Here is a 26,388-nt window from a genome sequence, read left to right as displayed (position 1 = left end):
CTTCAGCTGCGTCCAAGTGTGGGTGCTTAAGGAAAGAGGGAGAGAGTCCAGTGGAGAGCAACAAAAATGATAAAATGTTTAGAAAACCTGATTTATGAGGGAAGGTTAAATAACTGGGCATGTTTAGTCTTGAGAAAAGATGATGGGGGAGAGGCTAACAGTCTTCAAATGTGTTAAGGGTTGTTACAAAGAGGACCGATCAACTGTTCTCCATGTCTACTGAAAGTAGAACAAGTAGTAATGGGCTTAATTTGCAGCAAGGGAATTTTAGGTTAGCTATTAGGAAAAACTTTCTAACTATAAGGGTAGTTAAGTTCTGGAATAGGCTTCCAAGGGAGGTTATGGAATCGCCATCACTGGAGGTTTTTAAAAACAGGTTGGACAAACACCTTCTCAGGGATGGTCTAGGTTTAAATTGATCCACCTCATCACAGGGGGCTGGATTTGATGACCTCTAGAGGTCCTTTACAGTCCTACATTTCTAGGATTCTATTCCAAAATGTCTTTTCAGTCCTATACTGAAACAGCTGAGTAAACCCACATTTATAGTGTAGCGCTTTGTCTCATTAAAGCAGCTAACCACCTGGAGGTTTATGAGTCTGCTTCTGCTGTTAACCTAATGGCCTTAGTCATTGACCGCACAGGCTTTTAAACCTAGAAGTGGTGGGTTCATTCTCCCACAGATGACCTGACTGGGGACCATCATTAGACATTATCTAGCCACTAGACAGCCACTGCCCCTCTCCCCCAAAATCCCAGTTAATTTGGGTTACACACCCTATCTGGGGAAGACTCTCCACATTTGCAGAAATCCACAAGTGTTCAAATCTCCATACATATTTGCAGGGATTGGACCTAAATGTATCTAGTGCTTGAGCTCAAGAAACAGGTCAGAGGTATGAGCAGACTCCCAAACAACTATCCATGGTCTACAGTTACATGAGGATGGAGAGCCAAATTATATTAGCAAAAGTGAGTGGTATCTTCTGAAGTCCTGTAGTGTGGTAGTAATCTGTGCGTCCAATACTTTGTGTCATTCTAAACCCTCTGTGTATAGTGTGTATCTTCAGCAACATTGTGCCAACAAAAGGAGCATAGGAGTTAAGTCATCAGTAACAATGGTTACCTTGACCAGCAACATCGTATCATTTTTAACATTCAAACACTAACTTTTTTAAACCTTCAATTGCTATTTATACAAACATTACCACTTTTAAGAAACACTGTTACAAATAAATTGAACTCTCCCCTCCCCTCATTTCATTTCATACATCACATTGCTCTAGTATGTTTAAAAAAGGGGATTCAAAGAAAACGTTAGGCAGGAGCAAAGATTTGGGCGAGTGGTACTTTTTCAAACCATCAGAACTAACTTATATTTTTCCTCACCAAAAACTGCCATGGAACATGCAAGCAGCTCATTAAATGGATCCTCAAACTCCAAACACAGACTTTTAGAGACCCCCTTTTCATCCCAGTTAAAATAGAAATCCTGGCACAATCTTAACTATTACCACACCCACAATAAAACACTGGGCTTTAAACAAACACACAATTACCTCAAATTTGTATAAAATATATTTTAATTCCGCCTCGCCGTTTATCATAAATATTTACAAAAAAGACATTGTACAATGTAGAATAGTGTGAAATCCGCAGGTTTGACAAATGGTTTTGCAAATAGAAAGGGTTCAAGAAAGCAGCTAACAGACACATATACTGTACAGGTTGCTGATTACAAAGGGCTTAGCAAACTAGCGGAATAAAACTAGTTCTACAATAGATTTGCCTCTAAGGTAAAAAAGATTTTCCGGGAGTAATCTGGGAGGAATCCCAAAACAGCGGTTTGATTATGCATGGTAATATTGTCTCTTGTAAGAATTAATACTCTCATTCTTGCATGGAAGTATCTGGACTCTTCTTTGAACCATCTGGTTTTAAACTGTTTATTTCTCTAGGTTACCTATAGAACTTGTTTTTAATTAGAATTTATTTTTACTTTAAATGTTCAATTAGCAAACGCCGAATAAGGAAAACAGCCATTGTGTTTCATAACTTTCCCTACAATTAAAGTAATAATTAGAATCCATCTTTCAGAAACAATTATAAAAATAGAATCCAATCACAATTCTGAGAAAGAGTCCTGATTTTCTGTATTGCTCCATATCAAGGGCCAAATTCAGCTCTAGCAGTAAAATTATATCAGATATTATTGTCCTCACGGTTAGAAATGTATACATTTCAGACATCTCAGTAATTTTCTCTAATGTCTATAAGGTATACAGCAGTTCCAGTTAAGTATAGGAGTTAATACATCACAGAAGATTATAGTATCCCACCTTTCAGAGTCAAATTATTGTCAAATAGAGGAAGTTTGACATCTAGTGGCTATTTAGGGTAATTACTTATTTCTTTTTCTTGAAATATCCTAGGAAATTTTCTATACACCATTCTACACTCTTATCTAGATGCATCTGATGTCTGCTGAGTGTCAACCATCACCTTTAATGTTAGGCACATGTCTACATCAACTGCAATCTCTTCCATTAAACTAACGGTATTCATAATTTTACATTTAGAAGAAGACATACTACTTACAAACTGAACCTGTGTTTTCAAATTGTAAAAAATATTCTAAAACAAAAGATCTACACATCTCAAAACATTTTCAATGCTTTTCTTTCATTTCACGAATTTTGGGGCAGGGAGGGAGCATATATGGCATAATCCTTTGACTGACTCATTTAACTGCACATACAATGTACGAGCTAAGACATCCATATCTGGATACTAACACCATATTGTTTTAATGCAACATATTAACAGTGCTGCACTCAAGGGTGATCTGTCATAACTGGATCACATGTTTTGCAAGAAGATTATAAAATTAGAAATAGGAATGCAAAATACAGCAATTATATATTAAAGGATTGTAATAGCACAAAAGTATTTGCAGCTAGTATTAAGTAATAGAAAACTTTTGATTTCTCCAAAATACAAGTACTATAAAAAGGTATTCTATAATTAAGTGCCCTTTTCACAAAATGTAATATACCCCTATATTGCCACTTGCAAACCATCTATAGCCAATACATACACACACATTTCTCCCACTACTCTGTGCAGTTACATAACTCAAATGTAGTTCCAGCAGTCTCAATTAATAGAGATAAAGGCCAGGATTCTTTCAAAAGTGGCTAGTGATTTTGGATGCCTCAATGTTTAGGTCCCCAACCTGAGACACCTAATATTGTTGGGCAAAGCTTGGAAAACTGTATTTACATAAGACATTAAGCAGGAAAAGGCCATTAAGGTCCAACATACTTTACCACTTCTGACTAGTCTCAATTCCACTTTATTACTTTTTAAAATCTCCGGCTCCTCAATTCTCACTTTTCTCCAGACGTAAGATTATATTGACTAATTTTATATCTGCTTTCTTTAAATAGCTATGCTCTATAACAGTGGTTTTCAACCTGTAGTCCATGAACCCCTGGAGGTCTGTAGACTATGTCTACGATTTCCAAAGGGATCCATCCCTCCATTCAAAATTTTTTAGGGAACTGCAAATGAAAAGAGGTTGAAATCCACTGCTCTAACACATATTTCCAAGGCAATAATATCCCCCAAACTATAGTGACCAAATTGTTTTATTACAGTTACAGTATTACTACTATGGTTTTGTGTTCTGTCCCTCTACTAATATATTTAAATAATACTTTGTATTAAACTATTTTGTCTCTCTTCTTCCCCACCAGTCACATTTGTGCTGTGGGACAATGTTTAACATTGTTTGTCCAGAACTCTCAAATCCTTTTCCTGGTCAGCATACTGGATAATTTAACACAAATCCTATAACTTGGTTTCTTGCTCCCAGACTATTGTTTTTTCTTTTGTTTTTACTTGACTACAAAAATTGTACACAATACTTCTAAAAAGGGCAAAGAATTGTAAACGGCAATGTCCCCTTTTGTACTATAGTACTTTATCTTACAATTTTGCAGTGTGGAAACCATATTTTCAAAGAAAGCTTAGAGGTACAAAAACATTTCTCAAACTGTGCAAGTAGAGAAAGTCCTACAGAAGTGACATGGAGAAATACTTTTCCACCCAATTCTTAAAAGAAAATTACAAATAAAAGCTTTTTTTTGTTTTTTAAAGTATTAAAACATTTAGATGAACACGGTTATTCCTATACATTGTACGGTATCTTTGGGTTAAAGCTTTTTAGCAAAAATATAACCACGTGTTGTAAGCACTCTACTCAGATATGGATCAATACAATTTTGAGGTTCTCTGTCATGAAAAAATATCACATTTTTTCTATATGTGCAGAACAAGCCATTTCTTTGTGAACAAGGCATAAAAGTCTTAGCAAATATACAGATAGTAAATATGAATTAAAATAAAGCCTTAAAAATGAGCAATACAGTACTTGAGGATGTGCAGTTGTTGTGCATTACAGAATTTTACATTCTTCTCATTTGTATATAAAAGAACCACTAGGGAGTCCATGGTATATCACAGAGTTCTGTTGGATCCCCAAGGCCTCCTTCAGCTTCCAAGTAATTCATGAGAGACGCCATGGCAGTATCATCATTTTCACACATTGCATCAAAATCCAACTGGCAACTGTCACCTAGGAAATAATTAAACAACGCTATTTATGCAGCAAAAAACTTACAAAACAAGGTCACTTTCCAAACAAACTTACTTTTAAAACAGCAGCTGTCCTTCAAGACAAAGGGCACTTTTCATTCTTACATGTGTTCAAAGATGGGTAAATTGAAGCAAGTTTTGGATTCAGAAGAGACGCTTAGTCAAAAGAATAGGTAACTTGATTCTGGGACTAAATTTATGCCACTCCAGAGGCACATCTTAAACTTCATGCTAATAAAATGACAAATTTCAATCCATGCCAGTTAACTGGCAAACTTCATGCCACACCATTTAAGCAGAAAACTTTATTCCAGTTCATGCCACTTAAGTAGGAAGCTCACCTGTCACAGCACACAAAAGAAGAGCTTATCAATCTTTTTCTTCTTGGTTAAAAAAAAATTGCCTTATTTTTAAATAATCAAAATTTTAAAATACATTGTTGCTTTTAGATTGTGAAAAATGAAAACGTTTTCCATATTTTTATTTTAAAACATTCCAGAATTTTGTATTTACCAAAATCTCAGTTCTTGATAGAAAACAAGATTTCAATATAAAAAGAAAAATGGGTCAGTTTCCAACCATATGAAATTGAAACAACTTCAAAATTCCAACCCGTATTGCAAAATGTTTATGTTTCAATCAGCTCTACATACACAAGCATCCATACTTTTTACATAGAGGGTCTGCACATCATGGCAGATTATATTCAGTTCCCTTAATCCTGCACAGCTCCTGGTTTTGGAAGGAAGAACTGCAAAGCAGTCTATTTGTGAGTCTTGGAGAGCAAGAGAATGTACAGTGAACTTCTGCTCCAGGCTCTCACTGCTATCATGGGGTATAATTAAAATAGGAACCATGATAATCTCTCAAAACTGGCAGAATCTTTGAACACACCTACTATACTATGTTGTTGTGATAAAGCTGCAACCATTAACAGAATTTTCTTTAAAGAATTAGCCATGAATTGCAGTAAAAGAGCTCTTACTGAGAAGAGGTTCATTGCTTGGGAATGAAACAGTGCCCTGATTTTGCCCCAAGGTCTCCAAGTCCTCCATTTCTGAAGGACATAACTGAATCAACTCTTTATTTGGCACCTGAAAGCACAAAAAAAATGAAAATAATAAAGTTAAGTTATAAATTGATTAAAACCACCATACAAATTAATGAATTTCTCTGAGTCTAAAAAACGATCAAGGCTCACATTTTTCCACTTCACGTGCCATAATCTCTACAAGCTTACTGTAACAATAAAAATGTATTTTCATGAAAAATACATCCTAGCTTTAAAAAAAAGACCCACCATATTTTAGTTTCCATACATAAACTAAATTTGGAATGTGAAAATTTGTTTTAAAAAAATGCTGGTATTTCTGTTATATTTTAAATCTTGTGTTCAGCACGCTAAGATTTAAAATGGTTTTAAATGGTTTTTAGTACTTCCAAGGAGTCTAGAAGTGCCAGGTTGACAGCAGTGGAAACTGAAGTCTTTTCACTTTCAAGATAACAGAGCAAGATCTACCACATTGGTTTGGCAGTAAACCACTTTTCCTTTAGGGGACTGTCCCTAGGGGCAAGAGGCAGTGATAGCTCTGCCACTGTGGCTGTGGAAGCAGTTTCCCATATAGAAAAATGAAAAGAGCCCCAGTAAAATAAGTTTGTCTTCATCCCTAGTCCATGCACCATTCATATCTGTAATTTAAACAGAGTAGCTCTCGGAGCTTTCTGTTATCTTGGATTCTATGGTGCACATTACAGTAGTGGAAGGGAAAATAACAAGACTTCACTGAAGTAACCAGGAACAACACTAAGTGACACATTCAAAGAGAACCTTTAAATCAACACAATATATAGTTGAAGTGCTGGAGAGTGCTTCTATGACAGTAGGCTGCACTAATTAGAGGGTAGTTCAATATCTATGAGCCAATCAGTTCTTAGAAGGACAGATCTACAGAAATCCATGGGTGGAATGGACATCAGGTATAAAAGAGGGAGAAAAGAAAAAAAAAATCAATCAGTGTAGCACAATGCTGTTGAAAGAAACTCAGAATCAGAGAAGCAAAGCTATGTTTAAGTGGAAAGACAGCAACTGGATTCACAACAATGTTGTTGGAGGGAAAGAAATAAGTGATTGGGAGTATGGTGTGCATTGATAACAGTAAAGGCAGTATTGTACAATCTTGCAAGAAGATTCTTTATGCATACCCGCCCCAGGCTGTGACATCAGTCAACATCACTCTTGGGTTAGATAGAATGGTAGAGAGTCATAGAATATGCGGCTTCTCTACACCTCTTTTAAAAAAAGATTTAAAATTCAGAGGATACACCTCAATGGATTACAATTGTTTAACAGTGGGGGGGGGGGGGTGAAAGATATAGATGAATGGTCATAGTAACCAGACATTTATCTTCATATTGCTGAATTGAATTCAGCCTAGATGAATATTTTTGTAACTATCTGATGGCTCCGGGGTGGTGGTTTCAATTCATTTCCAAGTTTAGAAAAAAGTCCACATCACAAAAAAAATACCCTCCCCATATATAGCATTTTTTTTGTAGCCTCAGCAAAGATTCCCCAAGACCTGAACAATCTTCTCAGCCCTGAGGGATGGTTCCTCAAGGCTTGAACTGAGGCTCACTGGTGGTGTAGAAAAGAGAAGTTTGTACTCTTGCTGCCTGTGTCATACCGCTTCTGTGAACAGAAGACTTCAATACACAGGATTGTCAGAAACTTTGCACTGGCATGAATTCACACACAAAAATCAGTTTTAAGGTAGATCAAATGTAGGCTCTGAATTATTTGATAGTGACCTTTCACTGAAAATTCTTGGAGTCAATGATATACTTACATTGCTGCATTTTGGAGTTAAAGTTGGAGAAGATTTCCTCATAAGATCAGATGGACTTAACTCACCAATAGATGGAGAACAATGTAACCTAAAAAAATATACATATGCATATTGTACAATAAATTTACTGTTGAGTATGAACTTCAATCCCTTCCATTTTAAAATGGGAATCTTATTTAGTCAGAGCATAGCAGTACCCACCAAAAAACCACAGGTGATAAGCTTTGAGACTTCAGACAACACTGCTTTGTCAAAAGCGAAGCTTAAATTCTGTCACATAGCTCACACACTTCCTGCTCCAAATTTTGGTAAAGATAGATATCACGACACGGGATGATAATTAGTAGAACACATTTTTGCTTTTTTTCAATTATCAAAATTAACAGACTTCAGGAAAAACTGTCATGAACACTTCAGTACAAAATTACTTACTCTGGAGCACATAGCTTCCAAATATCAGAATACAGCTGTTCGGAAATAATGGTATAGAATGGGGGGTGGTATAGAATGGTTGCTCTGGTCCCGCAGCAGTCTGCTGCTTCTTGCAACTCAGCCATCCAACCAGGTCATGTTTTATTTCTACCCATTTCAGACTAATAAAAAGTCCAACAAATAGTCCCAATCCTTACATCTGGTCTTTGACCCTCAACTCTGGATCCCACCATTGCTACATCCCTGCACTCAGGATTTTCAGTTGTCTTTACCCACTTCTTAGGGGCCTCACATCACCCTTCCCAGTGACTGTTCAGGGAATCCAGGCCCTCCTACTACACTGGGTTCCAATCCAAGGACCCTGTAATCAGCAGCTGAGGTCTGCTCAGTCAGATGTTTTCTGCTACCTCCCTGGACTTCCCTTTTTCCAAGTCCCTTTCTGGTCTCTTGTAATGAGCAATGCCTCCCAGGACTTCTTCCTGGGTGTTTGGTTCCTTCCCTTGGCAGTGTTGCAGATCCACCACAACCCTCATGTCAGGGCTCCTGCAAACAGGCTCCCTGCAGTGTTCTACTCCCAAGGTCCTTCCATCTAGGAGTTCTACCCCTGCCAAAATCCTCCAGGGTCACCCTCCTGCTCTTGGGTTTGGCCTCTCCCTGGTTAAGCCAGTTCTTCCCCTTTACTTCGGAGCCCTGCATGACCCTTCTACTCAACGGGATATCCCAGCTCTAGTCAGTTCCATCACAACTTTCTCTGTGTCAACTCCTGCTCTTCTGTTCTTTACTACCAAGAAGGGGACTGCAGGGTTCCTTTCCCTTTCTCCCTGCAGCCCCCTTCTGCTGGGAACCTCCTACTTGTATAGCACCACCCAGCTCTTTCCCAGCTGGGCTTCATCTTGAATTAGGCTTTGCTCACCACCCAGGTACAAGCAGGTTAGTTAATTGGCCTCTCAAGCTCACATTAATTCTTTCAAACTCAGGATGGGGTATTCATCACACTACCCCTCAAGACTGTACCCTACCTGCTACAGGGTCTTTTTGCCTTGGGTAGGAGCCTTCTTTAAGTGTGCCTATTATCCACCTGTGCATCCCCCCTTCTCATCTTCCAGGAGCACTATCTGAAACTCCAACCTAAACTTCTCTTTAGCTCCTCTCTCTCTTCAGGGCTCCCACAAGGACTTCTCTACTATTGCAAGTTTTTCTCTTAGATTTACTGCCTCCAATACCACATCCTCAGTCCCAACCCCCTTAGGTGCTTCTGCCACCAAGGCCTCTGGCTTTTTCACCCAGCCCTCATGTCGCTGATTGGGGGTGGGGGGTGGGGAAGAGGGGGTTAATAGCGGTCCACAGATCCCATATTTTTTAGGGGCAGTGATCTGCATCTCCACAAACATATTATTCAGACTCTGTATTTACCCCAACTTTCACCCAATTTGTTGCAGTGGTAGTACTCCTTTGTGTTCCCTCGAGCCTCCAACTAATAGGGTTTAATTAGCTGTCAGGGCCACAGCCACATCTGTTTTACCTGCAACCATTATACTGGCACTGCAGGACACCCACTCCTCCTCTTCCCCATTGCTCAGGCCCCAGTCTCTCTCTAGTTGCAGCTCACTTTCCCTTGAAGGCAGTGCCTGTTTAAATGCCCCACTACCATACTAAAAATCTCCTTGCCCATGCTTTGGCAATAGGTCAAGCCTTTTCAGTTATTTCCATGCTTTTCCCCCCAGAGCAAGCCTTCATGTCACAATTTTCATAGGGGAAGGCCTTTCTAATGGGTCTTTCCCTGGCCACCAGCATAGCACACCACCCTGGCTGGTCCTCAGCACTCCTGGCCCAAATAATTTTTCTTTACCCTATGACTGTGGCAACTGAGTGCTTCCTTTCTCAGGCTCTCTAGCAGGTTTGTTGCTCCTTCTCCAATAAGGACAATCACTCTGTAGATCCAAACTTCACCTCCCACTGCCACTTTTGGTTCTCCAGGAACTGAAACAGTGCCCAAGTCTGCTTTGGGTACTTAGTCTTTTCCTGAAACAAACCCAGGAAATCTGGCAAACAAATACTGTGCCAGAGTGGGAGAGTAGCCCTTTCAAGAAGGCCTCAGTATATACTAATTCCATCCCTCTTTTTTTCTTTCCCTTTTCCTCTGCACCAATGACCCTCTTCTCTCTCTCCTTATTTGAGGGGTGACTGTTCTGCCTGCATTCTTCACCTATGTAGAAGAGCAAACTTACAACTACAGCATCCCTTCACAGCTGGGCATGGTGTAGGAGCTCTTTCTTCTTTAACTTCCCCTGCCAATGGTCACTTTAGGTCCACAGTGGTCCACCTCTTCTAGCAACAACAGGCGTCCTACGTACATAGTAGAATGAGGAGGAAGGGTATTGTTATTTAAAGGCTGGAATACCAATTCTTCTTCTTGATGGTTAGTAGATCTCAAGAGATCTAACTGTAGATCTAGTGTCATTCAGATTTTTTAAGACTGCATCTGGTCTTGTACTGAACAGACCATCTCCTTAAAAGGCAAGGTCTTCCATATGTGTTCTTATTTCTGGTGAAGGTCAGATGATCTCAGCCACAAATGTTGCTTTAATGTGACTGCTGACATCACTGCCCTGGCTGCTGAGTCTCAGGAGTCAAACATGGCTCAGGACTTTCACCAGCTTTTACTAATCTTCAGGAAGAGATGTGACAAAAATAGCCTTCTCCCACAGATAGTACGGGTAGCTGGACATAACTTGATGATTAGAAACCCCAACATCCACTGATGCTGAAGAGAAGACTTTTTTCTGCTGAAGGCATCAAGCTTTTTCCATTTTTTGTTGAATGGGGTGAAAGATGCCTGTCCTTTTGTTCTAGGAAACAGCAGCAACCACCAGTGAACTGGGAGCCAGATGTTTGTGGAAAAGTGAAAATCTTTCATATAGTACTTAAAAAAGTAGAAAAGTTCATCAGACATTACTTGACCAGTTGCAGGATTTGACCATATAATCTTGGCCAGCTGCAATAATGGTTCCAAAATGAGGAGTGTCATTTTACTGCTGGAAGGAGCTTCCAAAATAACACACAGGATGAGAAGTCTCTTCCACTGAATATTTTCAACATTGTAGCCATTCTTTCTATTAGTTCATGAAATTGAATATCATCTTCTGATGAAGAAGCTGAGGAGACTCCACATAAGAACATAAGAATGGCCATGCTGGTTCAGACCAATGGTCCATCTAGCCCAGTATCATCTTCTCACAGTGAATAGTACCCGATGCTTCAGAGGGAATGAACAGAACAGGGCAATTTACTATAGAGTGATCCATCCACTGTCATTCATTCATAGCTTTTGGCATTCAGAGATTTAGGAACACCCAGAGCATGTGGTTGCATCCCTGACTATCTTGGCTAATAGCCACTGATGGACCTATCCTCCATGAACTTATCTAATTCTTTTTTGAACTCAGTTGTACTTTTATATATCATCAGGAGACATTGGTTAACTGGTTCCATGCCAGTGTTCTGGAATTTGGTGAGACCTTCTGGTTCATCTTCTGATAAGATATCAGGGACTAACATTGGACAAGGGTCCCTCTGAAGTGGAGGTGTAGATTGATCCAGATGAGTTCAATCCAACGTGCAAAGTTTATCCTGTTCCCACTGAGGAGAGGAGATCTTTGTAAAGATGGGACTGGTCAGCATCCCTTTAATAGCTAGGCAAAAGCCAGTAAGGTCATCTAACCCAAGATGGCATATTTCATTCTTGCCAGTATTCAGCATCAGATTCTCCATCCTATACTCCTAGGGGAATTATGCACCACTGTGCGTGAGCAGAATTCATGTCTGCCACAGATTTCTTTGCTTCCCTGCAGAAAAATGACTTGCTGACAGGGAAGCTGCAAGAGCAGTTACGCACCGCTCCGTAGCTGCGCAGGTACATCGTTTCAAGCACCCAGAGGAGAGGTTAATCATCGCAGGGCTGCGGACACCCCAGCCAGTGGCTCCTACCCTGAGCCGGAATCAGCTGCTAGTCCCGGCTGGGCTGGAGGGAGGGGAGGACGGGATTTCCTCTTCCCCTGCAAAGAGTGACTGAGGGTCAGACCCACCCCCAGAGACCTCCCCCAGCTGCAGGAGAAAAAAAAGGTGGCAAGTTAACAGGTCTGTACTGGCCTGAGTCGTCTGACTGTGGATCCCAATGCAGATTAGAGAGAATTCAAACTGGAGACAGTATTAGTCTTGGTAAGTATAGTACAGAAAATGGTGAGGCAAGCTTCCCTAGGGACCCTGGAGGGGTCCTGAGGAATGTAGCCAAACTTCAGGGGAAACCTGTAACTGAGAGGAGGGTTTTTTTACTTTTCTTTCCCAGTGGGGAAGATGGAGGAGGGATAAACAAAACAAAAAACACTAAAATGTTGGGTGTTCGTTTTTTTTAAAGATTCCCTTACCTTTCTCCCCTGAACTGGGGTGGCCTTTGGCTCAAAGTATGGTTCTCACTGCAGAGTACAGTTCTGGAATTGACTTATGAACTTGGGCCATCACTGCAGTAGTGGAAGCAGACAACATTGAGGAGTCTGAAGTTGTGCCTGGAGCCTTTTCTGGCCTTTTTTTTTTTTTTTTTTTTTTTTTTTGGAACAGATATGCTTGTTATATTTGGGTATGACCCTTCTTTCCGGATTTATTGTCACCAGGTTCCTTTATTTTTGGTTTGGGCTCCGAAAGTCTTGGAATTGAGGCCATGGGATCTGAGGGGGTCCTGATGTACAGACTGGCCAGCTAACAGAAGCCAATGGCTGCAGCATTTCTTTTGCTCAGAACAGAAGGTGCTGGATCCCAACGATTGCATTCCTGAGGCCTGGTTCTGCCATCAAAGGTCAACACAGGCAGGAGCCCAACTTGTTGAATGGTCAGATCTGATGGCTGCAGATCCTTTGGTACTGTGATGCTAGATTTTACCCCAGTAACGGAGGTCAGTAGTTTGGACAGGATTGTATACTCTTTTGAATCCTTGAAGGAGCTGGGGCTGAAGCAGGTCTATCTGTATTCATGGATTCTAAAAACCTGGAATCAGAAGACTTAGCCATTAAGGCTTCCTGGAGAAGTAATTCCAGAATATTTGGAGCAACTTTTCACATACCTTATGAGTTATCAGGGTGAAGGTGTGCCATATGGCACAGCAAGATTGAGAATACCTTCTCCCAGCTAAGACCTTGCATGGGTGTCTGAAGCTGGGAACACAGCAGGAGAAGAGGCACACCTCTTAAATCCTAGTCTTTTCTCTTTTGGATCTGTGGATTTATGCTGAGGCACAGGAATTGACTTAAACGAATTAAAAAAAACTCTTTATTTAGAAGAAATTAAATTTAAATGGTTAATTCTACACCAACAGAGCTAGCCAAGGCACTGAGTTTTGAGTCGATGATTCCCAGTTGGAATGACTTGGTGAGGTTCATGGTCTGGCTGCAACTGTGCTTGGAAGAAACTGAGGTGGCTGGAATGCCAGATCGCCATTTAGAACCTCACCCTCACAGTATTCAGGAACAGTGAGTAGAGGGATGGTCTGTAAGGGCTTTCCAACAGCACTGCTACAAGAAGGTTCCACGTCAGAGCTGCACGGATGGCACATCTCTTAAGTATGAACAGGCAGGGGCCATCTGAAGATAACATTAGAACAGACACCCTGAGGACTAGAAATAATCTAGTCCCCAGGTATCTGTTCTAATCTAATTAAAGTGAAGATGTAACAAATCCAGAATAATACAATTTTTAGAAATCTGGGTGAATAAGCAAACTTTTTAAAATAAAGAATGACAAGCATACTACTAAGATGGTTAACAGGTCAGTGTTCTGCACTGTCATGCAGAAATCTCAGGTTAAGTTGCTATACCTGGTCTCTAAGGCAGTGTACCAATGCTGAACCAAAAAACACCAACTCATATGACATGATAAAATAAAAGCAGTACACTAGTACATTCCCATTTAATTACTTATGTTTCCCGCATCACATTCTACTCTTCTTTGCTTAAAAGCTTAGAATACAATTTCAATTTTCCTTACCTTTCTAAGTTTAATACTTCATTTGCAATCTCAGTTCCTATGCTTCCAGCACCAAGTATTGTTCCAGTGGACATCCCAGGAACACTGGGAAAAGACTGCTTTGAAGTATCTACAATTACAAAAAGAAAACTAAGTTGAAGTTCATTAAATAGTTCAAATATTTTCACTATACAGCAGGAATCAATTAACCCATCTCTTCTCAACGTTTATTAACCTTATTTACATAAAACAGATTCCTTACTTGTATTACTAACAACTTAGAGAGAATTTTATAAATCTAATTTGATTTTCATTGTTCACTTATCTTCGCATTTTACTAAGCTTGACCAATGAAACTATACATTTCATTTACAATCAGTGTGGACCACTTTAAATCATTATTTAAATTGGCAAACATTTTGCATTTTTATTTTTTAGTTATTTTCCTAAAGAAAGGTTAATTCTTATTAATTAGTAACCATTAAAACACATTGATGTGCAATAAAATATAGCATTTACGCTAACTTTTGTGCTTTTTTTTTTTGGCTAACCAGGAAGATACAGTGTATCTACACAAGTTTATTTAAGCGATTATGCAGCTTAATTTACATTTATTCAGATTCTTATTTTTTACATCTTTTATTTATGTTAAAAAATAGTGAACAATGCAATTATTACATGCTGATTTTTTACTTGTAATTTGTGTCAAGTTCTATGTGATGAAAATTAAAATTAAATTAAATTATTTTTTTTATTAGCTAAATGTGCTGGATATCTAAGAAAGAAGTTTTACAAAGTTTATCAGAACATGTTTTGCATTTAAAACTGATTTATTAAACAAAGGAAGCATTATCTGTAGTTAGTGATAGGAACACACTGTTTCTAGTCACCATGTCCTTCAAGATTGCCATTGAACTGAACTGGTTAAATAAACTGAAATGAAGAAAATATTCTCTCTGCACTTGCACAAGACTCATAAAAATGGCCATACTGGTCAGTCCAATGGTATATCTAGCCCAGTATCCTCTCTGACAGCAACTAATGCCAGATGCTTCAGAGGGAATGAACAGAACAGGGCAATTATTGAGTGATCCAGTCCCAGCTTCTGGCAGTCAGAGGCTACAGACACCCAGAACGTGGGGTTGCATCCCTGACCATCTTGGCTAACAGCCACTGATGGACCTATCCTCCATGAACTTATCTAATTCCCTTTTGAATCCAGTTGTACTTTTGGCCTTCACAAAACCCCTTGGCAATGAGTTCCACAGGTTGACTGTGCACTGGTGAAGAAATACTTGTTTGTTTGAAATCTGCTGCCTATCAATTTCATTGGGTGATCCCTGGTTCTTGTGTTATGTGAAGGAGTAAATACCACTTGCTTATTCACTTTCTCCACACCACTCATGATTTTATAGACCTTTATCATATCTTCCCTTATTCATCTCTTTTCCAAGCTGAAAAGTCCCAGTCTTTTTAATACCTCCGCATATGGAAGCTGTTCCACACCTTCAATAATTTTTGTTGTCCTTCTCTATACCTTTTCCAATTCTAATATATCTTTTTTGAGATGGGGAGACCAGAACTGCACTCAGTATCCAAGCTGTGGGCATACCATGGATTTATATAGTGACATTATGATATTTACTGTCTTATTACCTATTCTTTCCTAATGGTTCCCAACATTGTGTTAGCTTTTTTGACTGCTACTGCACATTGAGCAGATATTTTCAGAGAACTATCCACAATGACTCTAAGAGCTCTTTGTTGAGTTGTAACAGCTAATTAGCCTGTCCCACTGATTTATCATCCTTCCACCAAGTTTGCATGATGCCTGTTATATCAATATCTTCATTTAATACCAGTCAGGCAAGTTCACCCATACTAGTATTCAGATTTCTAGCATTTGTATACAAGCACTTATAAAATTTGTCAAGTTTTAGCTGTCTGCCATTATGTGATGTAACTGAATGGAATTCTTTCATTTGACTATTTCTCTTCAGCTCCTACCTGTACTTTAGCAACTTCTATCCTCTCCTCTTTACTAGGATATAGAGAATTCCTGTTAAAGATCCTCCCCAATGGATGTTTCTGTCCGAACCGTGTGCTCCTCTGCACCTGTCGGCTTTCTTGCAGCCCTTAAGTTGTAGAGGAGTTTTTAAACTTTTTAATTTTACAGGTTAGCAATCTGGTTCCATTTAGGTTTATGTGGAGCCTATACAGTAAGGATGCCAAATCTTTGCCAAAAGATTCCCCAGTTCCTAGAAAACCAAACCCCTTCTTCCTACACCATCATCTCATCCACGCATTAAGACCCTGCAGCTCTGCCTAACTGGCCCTGTGCATGGAACTGCAAGCATGAATGTCCTGGACTTTTAGGCAAGAGACCTAGCAGCCTAAATTTGACCTTCAAGATCTCTCTCGTACCTTTCCCTGCTATCTATGTGTACCATGACCACCGGCTCCTCCCCAGCACTGAATATTAGCTTGTCTAAATGTCTTGAGAGCCCCACAACCTTCGCACACAGTAGGCAGTTCACCATGCCATTCTCCCAGCTATCTAATGATCAAATCCCTCATTACTATTATCTGTCTCTTCCTAATAACTAGGATTCCATGTGAGAGGATACCATGACACCATCTGGAAGGAGGGTCCCAACTATGGGATTGTTTCCCTCCACTCCACTTTGATGTTCTCCTTCCCTAAGACTTTCGTCCTCCTCAACAGCACAGAGGCTGTCAGACTGGGGGTGGGACTGATATGTCCAGAAAGTCTCATCTATGTACCTCTTTCTCTGTCTTCCTTAGCTCCTCCAGTTCAACCACTCTGGTCTTCAGAGCCCGTACCTGGTCTCTGAGAGCCACAACCCCCTGCACTGAATGCGTAAATACGCCACCCGCCCACAAGGCAGGTAATCATACATGCTGTATTCAGTACAACAAACAGGATAGCCCCCTACTGTGCTGCTGGACTTCTGCCTGAATTCTTTTTACTCCTGCAGCTTTTTTTGTTTTTGTTTCCTACTTCTGTCAAAAGCGGACTTAGCACTTCAGCAAACTCTGGTTCCAGGTGCATTGCCAGTGACTTCCACCAGTCCAGTAGTTTTACTTCCTTTAAAACTTCAGCAGCAAATATGTACTGCTTAATTGTTTTAAATTTACATTATCTTCATAAATTATAGTAAATTTAGGCCTTAACATAAGTTGTCTGAATTTAAATTTAAATAGTTTTTTTTAAAAGACTACATTTAAACAAAAATCTGATTTTAAACAAAAAACTGATTTTAATGTGTTTTTTAAAAGCACTAACAATCAATTTCATGTTTTTCTACACATGCACTGTGCTGCAGTTTACCAAACTGCAAAGGAATGTTTAAAAATTGTGGATTCTTTTAAAGTCACCTTTTATTAACCTTGCAGGTTCTGAAACCCTAACCCTCCTTTTCCTTTAAAAAACACAAACATTTAAATATAAATACTCATACTGTCTGTGCTTTGTTTCCTATCAAGAGTGCAAATAGCATAAGAATTTTTTTTTCATTTTAGTAAAAAACAACAACAACAACAAAAATCAATTATCTGTGTACAAAGCCCAGCTAAAAGAGGATGAGTGAAAAAGAAAAGGTCTGTGGCTTGATGATATAGCAAGTAAGGAAGCAGGTAGACAGCTGATTCTATTTACAGCATATAAACACCAAAATAAATTTATCAGTACCACCCTACATTCCATAATTGGGTATACATAAACATCCCAACATTATAATACCAATTAATATTAAACAAATATTACCATGATTAAACTCAGAATGAACCATTCAGCTTTTATTTTAAACTTGGCTCTGTGGAAGCAGTGTATCATTCTGCCTAGCTGAAAATCCAGGTTTAGGAGAAGATGAATAAGGGAGATCAGACATATAATCATGATACTTTGGATCACAAGGGGATGCAGTGTGCTACATGAGCTAGAGATGCTATGTTTAACTACAGAGCATCACGTGAGTTGGCTTTGAGAAAGCTTATTTTCCTCACACACCCCACTTGGATCAGATGGTCACAGGACCCAGATAATTCCAATACCATATACTAATCACTTATGGAATGATCTTATAAGAAATGTACATACTACAATGATAACATTTTGTGAACTAAAAACTGTACTTGCCTTCTGAGGACTGGGAACTACAGGGTAGTAATGCTTCTTCTCCTGACTCATTGTGACCCCTCAGAATTTAATAGCATAGGGAAAAAAACAGTGAAATTTAAAACACAATACATAGTACAGGCGAATCTCATCTTATGCTGGGGTTACGTTCCGCTGTCAGCGCGTAAAGCGAAAATCGCGTATAATCAAAATTGCATTGAGTGTAATGGCGGGCGGAATCGCCCGCACTACAGGTACAGTATTTAAATTGTTATTTTTCTCTTTTTTGTTTTGTTTTTGCAGACTGCGCAAAGCTGAATTTGCGCATGTTAAATGCATGTAAGATGAGACTTGCCTGTATACTTGGTATTAGATTTAAAGCAGTACATGAAACAGAGTAAAATATGTGACAATTCTGAGCACATGACAAAGTTATATATGTTTGATCCTTTTGCACCAGAAAAACTGAATTCCTACTGCTAAATAGCAATGCCCTGTGTGGTACTGCTTTGTGCCAGGACAATCCCACTTTCTGTGGCATCAGGTGAAAGATTTAGCTCCACTTATTCACCAGTTTTGTTTAGGTTATATTTTACAACTAGTGAAGGAAGCTGGAGCAACAGAAAACACAAGGAATTAGACCATACTCCTCTATCATGAGGCAGTGAGGAATGCACTTAATCTAAAACCTGCCCAGGCACATGACACACCAGGATGGGCAATCTTAACATGCAAGGGGACCTATATTTGATCTGCAGATTGGTGAACCAGAGTTGCTTAGGCCCACGTCTGAGGAAAGTCACAGAAATGCCTCCAAGCACCTCAGGATGGATCTGTGCTCCCTTCTTCCCAGCTTAAAGAGTAGTAAATTCCATGCAAACTTTTGCCAGGAAGGGCAGAGAACCAAGGTTCTTTTCTTGTGTCTCTATGGAAAAGCTACCTCTATATTCTCCAGGGTATGTTTTGTGGTTGTGTATGTATCTCTCGCTCATTCTCAGCCCCAGTTACCAAGGGACTCGGGATAGTCCACCGAAATGGGCCCCATCTGAACTCCCTGGCTGAAAAAAGTGTTTTGGGGCACATATCCACTCTGTTAGACTGATAACCACGGAGGAACTTCATCCAACCTGCTGTTGAGACATCAGAGAATTACTACCTCTCCTGATATATATGGCTGGTCAGGCACTGGGAACTGGCAACAGGTGGGTTGGACAGTCCTTTTTCTTGGAAGAGGGTTATGTTCCCTTTGACATTCAGTAGGCGTCTGTGGCTGGAGAATCCAGTAAAGTCATGAAGCTGTTATGGTGTCCATATCACTGACAGATGAAGTGAAATTACTGGTCGTCCATTTATGTATCTTACCACCTATTGAACTTTGCCAAATTGTTACAGAGGGAGCAACTGTGTATCATTCCCTACAGTACCATGAGACCTTAAGATAAGAACACAAACTAATTCACAGAAACTGAGCAAACTCTTTGGGGTGAGAAAAGGAGTTTCAGCTAGCTGGATTTACCACTGCATAATTTTACATAGGTCACAGAGTAGATAGTGTCAACTAGGTTGAGGCCCCATGGTGTAGTATGGTAATAGCTACTGACTGGTGCCTCTTATCTAAGCCAATCTGCATGTGCTGATCAAGAGCATAAGAATGAAACAGACACAGGGATGGATTTTAAAGTGGGAGGCAGCAACTTAATAAAGTTTTAACTTTAATACCAGGCATTTACTCGGGTCTAACATGGTGCCTCTTGCTAAATAAGTATTCAGATTTGACCCCCGTCTTGCACCGCCTCAGGTGGTTAACTGGCGCCGTGCGAGCAAACACCCCTCTGTTTCTTCTCTACTGCAGAGAATAAGTATTAAACTCCAAAGTAGAGGGGAGGAGGGAACAGAGGGTGAGTAGTGGAGCACCCACAGGGAAACATGTCGAGGAATCTACGTTACTGCACACGATGAGTAACTTTCTCTTCTTCTTCGAGTGCTGTCCCTGTGGGTGCTCCACTTTAGGTGAGTTCAGAGCAGTGCCCTCCTATGGAAGAAGGGGGCTTCGGAGTTGAAGGAGTAAGAGAAGACAGTACAGTGAACCCAAAGAAGGCATCAGGTGTTGCAATGCGTAATGCTGCATGAAGGTATGGATTGAGGCCCAGGTTGCAGCCTTACAGGCATCCGTGATGGGCACGTTGTTAAGGAAAGCAACAGAGGTCGAGAGGGCTCTGGTGGAATGTGTGCGAATCCCTGTGGCGGTTGCCGGTCACATTGATGGTAGTATAGTTTTATGCAATTGGAGATCCACTTGGAGAGCCTTTGTTTGGCTATGGCACTCCCTTTGGAGCATTCAGTGATGGAGACGAATAGTTTGGGTGATTTACGAAATGGTCTTGTTCTGTCTATATAAAAGGCCAATGCCCTCCACGCGTTGAGAGTATGAAGTGTGGTGTTTTTTATCCTAGTGAGGTTTAGGGTAGAATGTCAGTAAGTAAATGGGTTGATTAAGGTGGAAGGTTGAGATGACTTTAGATAAAAACTTGGGGTGCAGTCTCAGGATACTTTATCTTTAAAAAAGACAGTATATGGGGGTCTGCCATGAGAGCACTCAACTCTCCTACACGTCTGGCAGATGTAATGGCCACTAGAAACGCCACCTTCATGGAAAGGTGTGGGAGTGAGCATGTAGCCATAGGTTCAACTGGGAAACTGGTGAGGACCCGAAGGACTAGGTTGAGGCCCCATGGTGTAGTGGGATCGCGTAGCTCTGGATAGACATTGGTGAGGCCTTTGTGGAAACGTTTGGTGAGAGGGTGAGCAAAGACAGAGCGTTGATCCACCTTGTGGTGAAAAGCTGTAATAGTGGAGAGGTGAACTCGTATTGAAACTAATGGAGAGACCTTACCTTTTAAGTTCTAAGAGGTAATTGAATATTGAGGATAAGGAGGCTGAAAAGGATATCTTGTTTTGCTGGCACCAAGCATAAAATCTCCGCCACTTGAGTATGTGTGTGTGGCAGGTAGTTGCTCTGCGACTATTCAATAATATGTTTTGTACATCTTTCGAGCAGGTCATCTCAGATCCTTTGAGTCATGGAGGAGCCACGCTCTGAGATGGAGTTGTTGCGGATCCAGATGCAGGGTGCAACCCGAGCTCTGGGACAGCAGATGAGGCAGAAGCGGGAGTGTGATTAATGGACCCACCACCATCCTGAGAAGGTAAGGATACAAGGTTTGTTGGGACCATGCAGGGGCTATTAGAATTACTTTTGCTCTCTCCTACCGGATCTTGTGGATCACACAGTTCAGGAGGGGGATGGGAGGGAAGGCATATAGGATGGGAGCGTTCCACTTGATGAGCAAGGCGTCGCCTTAGGAATGTATGCCAAGACCTGACCTGGAGCAAAAAGGGGGTATCTGGTATTTTATGTGGTTGCACAGAGATCTATCTGTGGGACCCCCCCACTGTTGAAATATGCTTTGGAGTATGCGGTTGTCTAGCTCCCACTTGTGGTCCTGAGAAAAGTGCCTGCTTACAATGTCTGCGGTGGTGTTCTGGCATTCAGGTAGGTCTGAGGCTGAGATGTGGATACGGTACCTGATGCACCATTGCCAGAGTCTCATGGATTCCATTCATAGGGAGTGTGATTGTGCTCCCCCTTGTCTGTTTATGTAAAATAGAACAAGCTATGTTGTCCATAAGGATCTGAATGGCCTTGCCTTTGATGATTGGTAAGAAGTGAGAGCAGGTGTTGCAGACGGCTCGTAGTTCTAACAGATTTATATGGAGAAGGGATTCTGCAGGGGACCAGCGACCCTGGACAGAATGCAGATGCAGGTGTGTCCCCCATCTGAGGAGCGAAGCGTCTGTGGTGATGGTTAATGTTGGCATCTTCTGAAGGAAGGGCACCCCCGTGCAGACGTTGTCTGGGTTTGTCCACCAGAGTAGAAAGTCTTATTTTGTCCAACATTTGTTTAAGCTGTGTTTGTGCAGGACATAATGTATACGGAGCCACCCTTGGAGGCAACGCATGTGTAATCTCACGTGACTGATGACGAAAGTTGTGGGAGCCATGTGACCGAGAAGTTGTAGGCAAGTCCCGGTAGATACCTGGGGACTGATTCATGTTGTGGCTATGAGATTGGTTAGAGCAAGGAAATGTTGTCGTGGTAGGGAGGCTATGGCCTCGGGAGAGCTGATATGAGCCCCAATGAACTCCAACTTTTGCACTGGCATTAGAGTGGACTTTAGGCCACCAAATAAATGCACAAATCTCATGGAAAGGGTCTCCATCTGTTCGGTGGCTTCTAACGCCACTTTCCATGTTGGTGCTTTCAGCAGGCAGTCGTCCAAGTAAGGGAATATCATGACCCCGTTTCTGCGGAGGTAGGCCGCCACCACTGCTAGTACTTTAAAAAAAAAAAAAAAAAAAAAAAACACACAAAAAACCCCAAGGGACAGTGTATAGACCGAAAGGAAGAACCTTGTATTGGAAAAGTTCCTGGCCAATAGTAAATTGGAGAAACCTCCAATGGGAAGGATGGATAGTTATATGAAAATATGCATCCTGGAGGTCAAGAGCCAAGAACCAATCCCCTCTCTCTAGTGGGACCATCTTGAATCGTTGTGTCCTGATGAACTTGTTGAGTTGGCCTAGGTCAAGTATTGGTCTCCATCCACCCAACTTCTTCTTCATGAGAAAATAGTGGGAATAAAAGCCCCTCCCTCTGAGTTTTGTTGGAACCGGTTCTACTGCTCCTATATGTATGAGGTGGGTCATAAAGCAGAGGCTCGTGAGATGGGTCCCTGAAGACGGATGGAGAAGGAGAGTGGGTAGGAGGTTTGAAAAGAAAGGGGATGGAGTAATCAGTTCATACGATTTTTAGCACCCATTGATTGGATGTGATGGTTTTCCAGATTGGATAAAACAGAAGCAGGCAGTCTCCAAATGGTAGGGAGAGAGTAGATGTCTCCAGCAGACAGACAGACATGGGGTTCTCGGGCCCTCAGCCAAGGCTTCACATTTTGTTGGCTGGATGTTGCTGGCTGCGACACAGCTACAGGAGGAGCAGGCTGGGTCCCCTCGATGGCCTCTGTTTGCAGCCCTGTGACTCATACTGCCGATGTTGTGAATATGGAGTATGGCGGAAACGTTGAGGAGCATAACAACTCCGGTCTTTTCTTGGGTCTAGGCGTATAGATCCCCAGAGATCGCAGTGTCGCTCATGAATCTTTGAGCATGTGAATCATAGAATATCAGGGTTGGAAAGGACCTCAGGAGGTCATCTAGTACAACCCCCTGCTCAAAGCAGGACCAATTCCCAACTAAATCATCCCAGCCAGAGCTTTATCAAGCCTGACGGTAAAAACTTCTAAGGAAGGAGATTCCACCACCTCCCTAGGGAACCCAGTCCAGTGCTTCACCACCCTCCTATTAGGAAATAGTGTTTCCTAATATCCCAACCTAAACCTCCCCCACTGCAACTTGAGACCATTACTCCTTGTTCTGTCATCTGGTACCACTGAGAACAGTCTAGATACATCCTCTTTGGAACCCCCTTTCTGGTGGCAGCCAACCTGTCTCTGCCTGAGAAATCGTCCTCTAGAGAAAAAGAGCATTAGTCTGTGCAAAAAAGCAGAAAACAGAGTTCTGTATTGAAACCCAGCAATGTGCTTGTTCTCTCAAGAAACCAGATCCAAACCAGGCAGCACTATCCTGCAGAAAGACCAGAAAGTGCAGTGGCTTAGATATGATTGGTGGGAATTTTCCCAGTGGTGGTTACTAATCTTTCAATGCTGGAATTCAGGTACAGTTCAACTTGTCTTTGGATAAGACTACCTGCAATTCACAATCACCACTGAATTTAAACATACAGTCAATGGAAAAGGGAACAGTGAGAGAAAAAACATTAGAGAAAGAGGAAACAGATGAATGAGAGTCTCCGTTGTATGTTGTGCAGAGAAAGTGAAGAGTCTTGTCAGTCTTTTCGGCGAAGAGTTTGAGCCTTTCGAATGGTAAGTCTTCGATCGTGGATTGTACTTCCCTAAGAAAGCTGGAGAGATGGAGCCATGAGGCCCTTTGCATCACCTCTGCAGTTGCCACTGATCTTGCAGCTGTGTCTGCAGAGTCCAGTGCAGCTTGGAGGGCTGTTCTGGAGAGGAGTTTTCCCTCTGATACAAGTGGTGTGAATTGTTCTCTCTTATCTTCCGGAATAAAATCAATAAATTCAGAAAACTTTGTGTAGTTATTGTAATCATATTTTGCCAGAGAGGCCTTGTAATTAGCTATGCGGAGGTGTAGTATAGCCGAAGAGTAAGTCTTGCGGCCGAAATGGTCGAGGCTTTTCTAGACCTTATCATGAGGTGTGGTCTTGGGCTGTTGTCTGCCACGTTCATGGACTGCGTTGATCACCAGTGAATTGGGTATCGGTTGGGAGAAGAGGAACTCTGTGCCCTTTGCTGGCACATATTATTTTTTGTCAGACCTCTTGCAGGTTGGAGGAGCAGTTGCAGGGGTCTGCCAAATGGTCTTGACAGGTTCCATTATCGTGCTGTTCATTGGCAAAGCTATTTTGGACGAAGAGGAGGTGTTCAAGATGTCCACCAGTTTGTGTTGTGTCACCTGGACCTCTTCCAGAGAGATGTCCAGAGAGGTAGCCACTCTTTTAAATAGGTCCTGGAATTGTTCAAAATCATCCCCTATATTAGGGGAGAAGGCAGGACGGTGTCGCCTGGGGAGGATGATGACAGGTGGGTAGGTGGTGCCCCTTCCTGGTATGGGGGTTCTTCCTCCTCTTCCTCTCCTTCTCCAGCCAGTTCCGAAAGTCCAGGCACCGAAGGTGCAGGTGATTGCTATGTGCTGAGTCTAGAAGTGGTGGGTAATCCCTGTTGTGTGGGGTAAATTGCCCATGGGTTCCAGTATACCGATTGGGATTTGAGAGGCATAGGTGGACCCCAGAGTTGGCCAGACCACTGTAGATGTTTGGGATCAGCGTAGTATGCCCCCTGAAAGGATCCAGATTTGGGTGGCTCATGGTGGGCAGGAGATTGCGGGAGAGAATCTATTCGTCCCTCCTCACTGTCCTCATCCTCACTCGAAAAAGGAGGAGCAGAGCATGATGGAGTGGCAATGAGACTTGGTGCCGAATGTGCTGGGATCATGTCAGTGCCAAGGATGGGACAGTCTGGCGTAGATCAGATGATGAGATCTTTGTGCCGTATGAGCTGTTGTGGTGTCTGCATGATCTGCACCGGGGGCTGTGCTTGCGGCGGTGCCTGGAGACGCGGCACATATGTTGGCACTGTAGGCTGTGCCGGTGTGTACACAGAGTGTATATTGGGGTTCGAGGACTGAGCCACGGTCTGCACCGGTGCCGCGCTGCTGTGTGTTGATTGTGGCTTTGGCCGAGTCAGTGCCGAGGCATGGGGTTTTGATTTCTCCTTAGCACCTGTGTCCGCATTGGCTCTTTTAGAGTCCTTAGCTCTCACGGTACTGGCGGTGCTGGATGGTCTCACTATCTCGGCTCCGAGCACTGAAGGTGCGGTCGGTGCCAATGCAGTTTGCCCGATCACAGAATGGTACTTTGTGGCCGATTTGAGGATGTAGTTACCCGCTTTTTAGACCCTTTTTTAGTGGGTTCATCAGAAGTCTGTATGGAGGAGGGACCCTTATCAGAAGCCATGGTTGGTGAGGCTTATCCAGGGGAAGTCCAGGCTTCAGGCTCAGAAGGTCTGAGAGACTTCTCCATTTGAAGGAGTTTGAGTTGCAAGTCTCTAGCCTTTCTTGAAAGCTGGAGTAATAGAAATGGGATGATATTTAATAGTGCAAAGTGCTAGGTCATGCACTTGGGGACTAACAACAAGAATTTTTGCTATCAGCTGGAGACTTATTAGTTGGAAGCGACAGAGGAGGAGAAAGTCTTGGGTGTACTGGTTGATCACAGGATGACTATGAGCTGCCCATGTGATGCAGCTGTGAAAAAGGCATCCTAGAATCATATTAGCATCAGGCAAGATATTTCCAGTAACGACTGAGAAGTGTTATTACCACTATACAAGGCACTGGTGAGACCTCATTGGGAATATTGTGTGCAGTTCCGGTCTCCCATGTTTAAGATGAATTCAAACTGGAACAGGTGCAGAGAAGGGCTACTAGCATGATCAGCGGAATGGAAAACCTACCTTATGAGAGGAGACTCAAAGAGCTTGGCTTGGCTAACCAAAAGAAGTTGAGGGAAGATATGTTTGCTCTCTCTAAATACATCAGAGGGATAAATACCACAGAGGGAGATGAATAATTTAAAAGTTAAGCAC

At 41.6% G+C, this 26,388-nt stretch overlaps 1 protein-coding gene across 4 annotated transcripts in view; it reads right to left on the bottom strand.

Annotated features, from left to right (window-relative positions):
• Nucleotides 1-1,565: 1,565 nt before the first annotated feature.
• The window catches only part of BMAL2 (basic helix-loop-helix ARNT like 2), a 69,553-nt gene continuing 44,730 nt past the window's right edge, over nucleotides 1,566-26,388 (bottom strand). For 2 of the 4 annotated variants that reach the window (XM_005296668.5, XM_042848458.2), the window contains 5 exons: nucleotides 18,109-18,167; nucleotides 13,971-14,079; nucleotides 7,506-7,593; nucleotides 5,645-5,753; nucleotides 1,566-4,639 (listed from right to left, as the gene is read on the bottom strand). In XM_005296668.5, coding sequence (XP_005296725.2) covers nucleotides 4,503-4,639; nucleotides 5,645-5,753; nucleotides 7,506-7,593; nucleotides 13,971-14,079; nucleotides 18,109-18,167 — 502 coding nt within the window. In that variant the 3' untranslated portion in view covers nucleotides 1,566-4,502. Of the gene's footprint in view, nucleotides 4,640-5,644; nucleotides 5,754-7,505; nucleotides 7,594-10,165; nucleotides 10,284-13,970; nucleotides 14,080-18,108; nucleotides 18,168-25,549; nucleotides 25,866-26,388 lie in introns of those variants that run through there. The other 2 variants (XR_010593026.1, XM_065569182.1) reach the window with 2 other exon arrangements.

The sequence above is a fragment of the Chrysemys picta genome, chromosome 1 (genome assembly GCF_011386835.1).
Source record: "Chrysemys picta bellii isolate R12L10 chromosome 1, ASM1138683v2, whole genome shotgun sequence".
In the NCBI taxonomy this organism is placed as follows: Eukaryota; Metazoa; Chordata; order Testudines; family Emydidae; genus Chrysemys; species Chrysemys picta.
The sequence above is the reverse complement of the archived record's forward strand: the minus strand, read 5'-3'. Positions and strand labels throughout refer to the sequence as shown.